The 9,028-nt window shown below is 32.5% G+C and overlaps 1 protein-coding gene across 1 annotated transcript; it reads right to left on the bottom strand.

The window, feature by feature from the left end:
- Positions 1-6,447: 6,447 nt before the first annotated feature.
- Positions 6,448-8,270, bottom strand: LOC129893154 (zinc finger protein CONSTANS-LIKE 5). Its single transcript, XM_055968648.1, has 2 exons — positions 7,434-8,270; positions 6,448-6,978 (listed from the first exon to the last, which is right to left on the bottom strand). Exons 1-2 carry the CDS (start codon positions 8,193-8,195, stop codon positions 6,586-6,588), a joined length of 1,155 nt encoding a protein of 384 aa, XP_055824623.1. The 5' UTR covers positions 8,196-8,270; the 3' UTR covers positions 6,448-6,585.
- Positions 8,271-9,028: the final 758 nt, after the last annotated feature.

Here is a 9,028-nt window from a genome sequence, read left to right on the forward strand (position 1 = left end):
AAAATGTGGAGTATATTTTTTTAAGTTTGTCTTGCTCATTAATTTCTTCTCCACATAAATTTAACTGTGCTATAATTCTAAACAAGGAAGAATTATATTTAGTTATATTTTTAAAATCCTTTAATCTCAAATTGAGTCAATCATGACGTGTTTATGGAAGGATAACTGACTTTAAGTGGTCATATCTTTCTTTTAGATTCTTCCATAATTTAATGGGGTCTTTTAATGTGAGGTACTGTAATTTTAACCCCTCGTCAAGATGAAGGCGGAGAAATATCATGGCTTTGGCACGGTCTTGACTAGATACCTTATTGTCATCTTTGATAGTGTCTGTCAGACCCATCAATTTTAGGTGTATTTCGGCATCTAGTGCCCATGATAAGTAGCCTTTCCAGATATATCAAGAGCAACAAATTCAAGTTTAGAGATATTAGACATTTTAAGAAAATAAAATTATTACCCTTTGTTACCTTTTTAAAATAGCTCAAAGTGATGAAATCTCGTGTTGATAACATGTTATAAAACAAACTAACTTAGAAAATTAATAAGAAAGAGAGATAGTAAGAGAAAGAGAAAGGGTTGAGAGAATTGAGTATTTGTGTGTGTTTTATTACACACTGTAAATGGGCTATTTATAGCCAAAGTGCAGCTAAGAAGATAAGGGAGTAAGCCAAAAGAAATTGACCATTAAGCATTAAGTGGGGCCCATTTATTATATGGAGCATCCACTAACTTAGTATATTATAATAATTTTTCATTTTTCCTAAAATTATTGTTCATATTTATTGCACTTGAACATCATAGATAGATTAGTTATAGACAAATTAATGATGATACAAAGGTGTTTATGAAATGCTATATATTCCTTGAAACTTCTCCATTATGTGGTTAAGAATCTTACAAAATATTAGATTAACCTAACTCATTGTGGCATTGTCTGTTTGGTATATGAGCGTTATCAGAGTTTTATTTTTCGGGTAATTATTTATAAAAGAGTGATTTATAATCTTAAAATCTAGACAAATACCTAATATCTATTAGAACTAACGGTGGAATTTGAATTTTTATTAGCGATTCAAAATATAAAGAAGTAAGCACATGAAGAAGCGTGTCGGATGCAATATATACTATATATTCATAGTTATAAAGATATTTTAGACGTTATATATACAATATAATTCATTTACGAATACGATGTAAATGAATCCCTTGCGCGTCTAGCTCCAAAAAATCAGAGGGGACCTAGGAATTGAGCCTTATGGGGACATCACTATCTCCCGTACGCCAATAAAGTAAAGAATCAATCAAACGCCATAAAAAATTATAAATTGTTGTAGTTGAGACTCAAAATCATGTCGTATACTCACGCTCAAGGAATATATTTGAAGAGTCCTCTTGAAATATATGGTGTTTCTTCAAAATATATATAAAGTTTTTCTAAAGTTAACCAGTTCTCATGCATCACTCTTAATAAGATTGCTCCACCCCTAGCTACTTCTGTGAGTTTGGTATTATAAAAGTTCAGAACATTTTGTGTAGGCTCATCTCACATAATATTGAGCAAAATTTGGTTCATGATCATATCTAAGGTGGGCAAAGTGTCAAATAATTGATTGTAATGACATTTTCCCATCGTTAGGAATAGGCCAATTGGAAAGAATATCGGGCCAGAAAACTTCAAGTAGTAACTTCAATTTTTTTAGCTTAGACCAGACTTGGACGAATTCTGAGTCAGGTGAGGTCTAGGGTGATCATGTGAATGGTGGTAGATCAAATCACTAATGTATTTGGATAAGCTGATAGCCAAAGCGATACGGAGTATTTATGGCTTCGCAAAATCGCATTCAGGCTAGTAAAACTTCCGGAATCGAATTTGGTTTGAAGGATATATTTTAATGCGTCTTGAGAAATGGGTGTGTTGCAAAATGGAGGCTTGGAGCTCAAACTCTGAACTCTCTGTTTTCTTGCAACCCACCAGAGAGGGATGGTCTCGCCAGAGAGGGATGGTCTCGCCAAAGCTAGACGATCGCGAGACTTAAGTCAGGAAAAACCCTAGAATGGCCTATTTCTACAAAAAAAAAACAGTTTCTAAGACTTGAAGAGGCGACCTAGGGCGATTTTCATCGATTTTTCATGGAATTCTATGCTTAAGGTAAGGATTTTATTCTCTAAATTCATCCTTTGATTCCTAAAACCTAGAAGCTATGGTTGGTAATCATTGGGGGAGGGTTTGAACTGAAAATTAATGGTGAAAAATAGTTTTATGGTGGGGTTAGAATCATAGGTTTGGCCTAGGATGAGAATTATGTTATTTTTCATGATAGTTAGGCCATTATATTGATCCTTTATATGTATTTACTATTTCTAGACCAAGAACGAAAGGAACAAACCCGAAAAGGGAAAGTTGTTGCACTGTAAGGTGGTTGAAACTTGGATTTGAGGTAGGTGATGATCTTATTTCTCATATGTGTTTTATATACTTGTTAAATTGCTTCATGACATGCCTATGTGTATATGCATAGAAAAACATGCTAGATTATGTGTGAAGTGATCACTTGCTGGCCTGTTTTGTGAGGAACGTGTTCTTGGTAAATATAATATTATAAATACTGAATGTATTTGTGATTGTAGTATGTTTGGATATCACGTTTCGACACATATTTGGATCGAGTGTCACGTTCTGACACAAAGTTGATTGTTTGTAGGTCCCCTGAGGGGACCCTTGTGTGAAGTTATAGCATGTTGAAGTTATTTAATTGTGATCTTGCTGAATATGATGGAAGATGAGATAGGTTGACCTATTCTGTATATATGTATGCTTGTTATATTGAATTTACTTGTCTATGATCCGCTTACTGGCTAACCGCATGATCCTATCAGTACATTATTTTTTTTGGGTACTGATAGTACACTTGCTCTCCCTTTGTTGAGTATAGGGCATATTCAGCCGGCTGCGAAAAGACCTCATTTAGAAGAGTGAGGCTTGTTCGAGTTCAAGGGCGAGCTGTTTACTTCAAGCTGCCGTGGACTCTTCTTTGTTCTAGTCCTTTTTTCAGCACTAAGATTTCAAACACTATTTTAGTTTTATGACTTCATTTTGGGGGTGTTCCTCTTTCTTATGCTGATGTTTGGTTAAAGTTTTGATATGGACGACTTTCAATTCCTTGGGTGTTTTTCACATTTTTAGTTGTTGTTAAGATTGTTTTATGAGTTTATAAGGACTTAGTATTATTTCTTGATTTATTCCTGCTTTCGCAAAAATCTTTAACTATTTATCTTAGTAGTGTGATGGCTTGGGCTATAAGGATGGTTCTCCCACCAAAGAGTTAATGTAGATGCCAGTCATAATAGGTCGGGGTCGGGGTCGTGACATTGACATTGGCCTATAACATAATAATAGTGACTTAAACTATTAACTAAAAAATTATATCTCTTATAGAATTTGGACACCTCATCACCTCTATGTAAACTTTAAGAACATTCTTAACTAATATTTAGTAAGTTGACAACATCTCTTGGGTCTCAATCCAGCCAACTTTCAGAACAAATAAAATTATACAACTTTAACCTAACTTTGGCTCTTAGCTTATTTGTTGTTATTAGTCTAATAAAAGTTGTAGAAAATAGACAAGGTCCATTATGGATTGTGCCAATGAGAATTTATCAGAAGATATACCATGTTATAGTCAAGGGCTACTTTTAGAAAGAGATATGTGGCCCACTCTAAAGGCAAGTGTAATTTTTTCTTGATTTTGTATTTTATATTTATATTAAAATTTAATTATATTTGAATTTGATTATGGCAGGATTCAATTTTATGGATAACGTATTCAACGGAATTTTTCTCGTTCACAGGTGTTCGAATTCAAAAATTTTAATTATAAAAGTGGACGGAATTCGTTAAAGGTAAAGGTTAGTAATCCCTTTTCTATAAATATGTTTTGTAAATATCTTTTTGATTATCTTTTTTTTTATTTCAATTTTGTCCATCGATTATGTGGTGTTCATTAGTCGGACTAATTTTGATTGTCTATAAATACAACTTTAAACATATGTTTAGAAATTACGAGTTGATTTTATTCCTTTTCAGAATATAATGGATTCTCAAATTTAATATTATTTTTGAAAAAGGCAAATAATTATTAGTGAAGTATAATGTAGGCAATTTATCTTAATTTAAGATATTCTATCAAATTTCTCAATCTTAACACATGACTTATAAATCACTCAAAGATAATTTTACAGTTGTTGAATCCTTCAAATTTCAAGAGTTAAAATGTGTATAAAGTCAAAAAAAAAAATTAGTATGGCCACGATTGTAATGGCATTTTGGCAAAACAGGTCATAGTTAAATCCTTATATGATATCATATTATAAGAGGAAAAAATCAATATTTATTTATCAAAGTGGCTAAAAGGACAGGTGAATGGCGGGATGGATAAAGCAATTTCTTTTATATAGATATTTTTAAATGATATAATTGTCCTAACATTATAAAATGTGGGACATAACACAGTTAAGAATAAGCCAATCAAATTTCAGAAACAGATATATCTCCACTTGCCAGATTGATATTGACAACTCAAATTGGGGCTGAAAAATGATTTTGAATAACCAATAAGATTTTAGAGATAGATCATCTTGAAAGAGGAAAATAATATACTCCGTAAATAATAATAACATACTCAATATAATTTTATAAAATAAATTTAAAAATAATGTATACACAAATCTTACGTCTATCTTATGAAATAAAAAATTATTTCTAAAAGACTATCGACTGAAATAAAACATATTGGAGCCGGATATCTGTTAAATATCTAAAGAAAATACAACAACAACAACAACCCAGTGAAATCCCACATCGTGGGTCTGGGGAGGGTAGAGTGTACGCAGACCTGACTCCTACCAATGTAGGACGGCTGTTTTCGATAGACCCTCGGCTCAATAAAAGCTAAATATCTAAAGAAAATGAGACTAATAATAGACTTGCAAAAGAGTCAAGTTCGATTATTATGGTCTCCTTTCCCTTTTTGTTTTAATTAGCTGTTATTCGGTATATTCATTGACTTAATTAGTCTGATTTTGCATGTTTTCATAGAACGAAAAAACGCTTTTTAGTATAAATATTTTTATTTTGAGAAATTTGAATTTGCATGTTTTCATAGAACGAAAAAACGCTTTTTAGTATAAATATTTTTATTTTGAGAAATTTGAATTTGAGACGTTTTGTTAAGGAGGAAAATATCTCATTCACCACATCAAATTATTTGATTTTTTTTTTATAACTATCCGATATTCAGTATGGTCACTGACCTAATTTATATGAATTTATGCACCTTACTAGACAACATTTCCTACCTGAAAATTTTCTCTTTCATAAAATCATAGCTCAAAGATCTTTGATAAAGAATAAAAAAATATCTTATTTATTCCATCAAGAATGAAAAAATATCTTATTTATTCCACCCCATTATTTGATGGTCCTTTTTTTTTTCCTTCTTATTTTGCTTTCCTTGTTCATAAGCTTTATGTTACTAAAAATATATATACTAATAAACTTCTTTCAATGTTCAGATACAAAGTAGCTACGTGTTCATATATTAAATTTTTTTTAATAACCCTTGTGGTGGTGCTGTTGGTAGAAACAGATTCCCAAACTCACCAGTAATAAAATATTAAATATTTTGATAAATTAAGCTTTCCTCGTACGAAATTCACACAGGGGTTAGATCATGTAAGATTTATTATACATAATCTTATGTTATATTTCTACAAATAATTGTTAAATTAAGATTTTAAGTTTATGAATTTTGAATTCTAAAAAGATTAGCTTACTTGATTTTAAATAATTTATTTATACATATTAAATGAATCTTTTAATATAAATATCAAATTTTAGCTAAAATTATTTTGTTTTATCGAACTCGTAAGTAGAATTATAGCTCCACTCTTATTTCAATGACTTGAATAAACCATTGATATTTTAATTACACGATAATAATTTTATTACGTGGTTAGGTGGCTAAACTTGCAGTTCCAATAAAAATAAAATATAATATTTTCATTCATTTCCCTATAAGAAATTTCAGGGGAAAAAATACTGATCGAATCATTTTAATATTTTATATTTGAAACAGATCTGCTACGTGTCCATTTGAGTCACTGGCTTCAACAACCAATCATAATTTAATAATAGATCCTCAACAAAGTATTAAAAATTACTCGTATAATAAAAAAGTTAACAACATATTCGAAGTCCTACTAAGTGAAATTTAGGAAAGATAAAGTGTATATAAATCTTAACACTGCATCATTAAAATAGAAAATTTGTCTTCAAAAAATTTTCGACTCAACTGGCTTAAGTGCGTCAAACTCTAATAAGAAAAGAAGAAAAGGATGAAGAAGGCAGTAAAAAAGCATAGTAATTAAATAAGAAAAGCATAGTAAGAAAGTTAAATAGACAGAAAATATACTGTCTAAAATACCCTTCCATTGGATATTTTCGGGTAATTGGAGATACAGTTTATACTAAAAATGGAAATAAAACTGTTTTCACTTTTTTAGTAAGTAAATATAATTACGTCAACTTAAAAACGAAGGAACGACGCCGTATCGTGAATCAGGTGCAACGAAATCGGCGCCGGAGAAAATCCTGTCAATGTCATCGAATTCGCCGGCGTCGTCGACGGCGTTTGTTCTCTTAGCAAAACGACCTTTGATTCTTGGCCTTGTTTCAGCATAAGCTTTTCTTGAAGCATATCGAATAGTTTTCTCGAATTTTCTGTTTTTTTTCTTCTCTCTGTATCTTAAAACTCTTGCTTCTCTATCTAAACCAAGTAATTTTTCACCTTGATGATTTGCAGAATTTGATAAATCAATACTGCTGTTATTCATACTTTTCATATATGGGTGTGATATTTCTGAAATTGAGCTTCCATCTGGTACAATTCCAACATCTAGAGATGAAGAAGACACCTGAAAATTCCACAAAAAAGGGGAAATTAGCTCAAATTTCAAGAAAATGCAAATTTGGGTGCTGCTAAAATGATGGGATTTTAACCAAAAAAAAATAGCTTAACTTTGAAGAAATTGCTGAATTGGGTGCTGGTAAAATGAAGGGGTTTTCAAAAATATCAAGGAAAATTAGCTTAATTTCAAGAAAATGCAATTTGGGGTGCTGCTAAAATAATGGAATTTTAAAAAAATAAAGTTAAATTAGCTTTAATATCAAGAAAATGCAATTTTGGGTGTTTGTAAAATGATGGGGTTTTAACCAAAAACAAGAAAAAAAGAAAACTTTGAAGAAATTGCAAACTTGGGTGCTGGTAAAATGAATTGACTTTCAAAAAAAAAAATAGCTCAACAATGAAGAAGTTTCAAATTTGGGTGCTGGTAAAATGATAAGAGTTTTGTTCTTTTTTGGTACTTACACTGAGTGATGGGGTGTTGTAAGATTTGATGTGGGATTGAGTGAAATCAATCTCGAAATGTTTCTCTTGATGATGAATTGGCATTGGTTTTATTGCAGTAGTTTGTACTGGTACAACACTGTCATTTGCTGAATTGTAATGAGGTTGAGATTGTGTGTCTACAGAAACAGAGTAATCAAAATCAAGACAGTTTTCTGAATCTGAGAAAATGAAATTCATTGATTTCATGTCTGTGTTTAATGGAAGTTTTGATGTGATTGTGTTTGGTGGAATCCATGGATCAATGTTGTAATCTTCTTGATCATGGTGTCCAATACATGCAGCTACCGGGGCTATAGCCGTGGCCGTGGTCGTGATCGAATCGTTTGAACCGTTGATCGAGACGAGAAGTGTGGCGGCGGTTGACTTCACGACGGATTCGACAGGTTCGTAAAAGGGAACCACGGGAACCCGCTCGTGGCGCTGGGCGAGCGGGTTGGCGGAGTGGATGTCATAGTCGCACGCGACGCAGAGGGCGGCCGCGTCAGCTCTACAGGTGACGCTGGCCGCCGCCTGCTCGCAGACCTCGCATAGCCACACACGCTCGTGGCGTGCGTGCAGGCGAGTGTCACACGACAAGCACAAGAAAGTGTTGTCCGTGCGGCAGAACACAAGTGCGGTGGTAAGGTGACAGTAGTCGCACGACTTTGCCATTCGGGCCGCCGCGCCACTGCCGCACCATCCTCCGGGAAAACAATTGGGGGCTTCTCTGAATATGCCCATATTCTTCTGCTTTCTTTTTTCTCTAAGGCTAATGCTGATGGCTAAGCTTTGTTAATGTGAGTTTTTTTTGCAAAATGAATAACTATTGCTTCTTATTCTTAATGGAAATCTTAATGCTGACGAGTATAGAGTGACACGTGTGATGAAGTTTAGCCACAAAAAGGATTTTATGACAAAGCAATGATATTATTTTGTATTAGTTGTCATATGTCTGTGCCGCCTACTTTGAGGGTAATGGATTTTTTTTATTTTTTTGGGGGTGGTGGGGTAGGGGGGGTGTTAAATTATAAAGAAGAAATTTGGGTGGAAGTTGATTGTGATGGGGAGATTTGTTCAAGTGTTGTTTTTCTTTTTTGTAAAAAGAAGAAGAAATCTAGTGTTAGATCACAAGAAGAGTGAGAAGTGAAAAGTTTGTCTAATTTACTTTATCACAAAGATCAAATGCAAGTAAAGTTTCATAGCTTTTCTAGTAAAGTTGGTTATTTGCAGATAGTTAAATGAGATCATAATACTATGTTTGTATTTGTGCAGATTCGATATTTATAATTAAACATTAATTTATAATTCAAATTTATACAGTGTCATTTTTGTTAAAAGAGAAATTACCACATTCGAAATATAGTGACAATATTTTGTGCTATACTTCAAATAGGATTTACACCAACCACAACATTTCTAGTATAGTCATGACTTTCTATATGTTGTTGTTGTAAAGTAATTATAGTTTATCCACTATAATAGGTCATGAAGCTAATTTGATACGTACATTAAAATAATTGAACTCTTAAAGTGGATAATTTAAAAGTCCAATGATCATTACGTAAAATTAATCA

Source organism: Solanum dulcamara, chromosome 6, assembly GCF_947179165.1.
Source record: "Solanum dulcamara chromosome 6, daSolDulc1.2, whole genome shotgun sequence".
NCBI classification, from domain to species: Eukaryota; Viridiplantae; Streptophyta; class Magnoliopsida; order Solanales; family Solanaceae; genus Solanum; species Solanum dulcamara.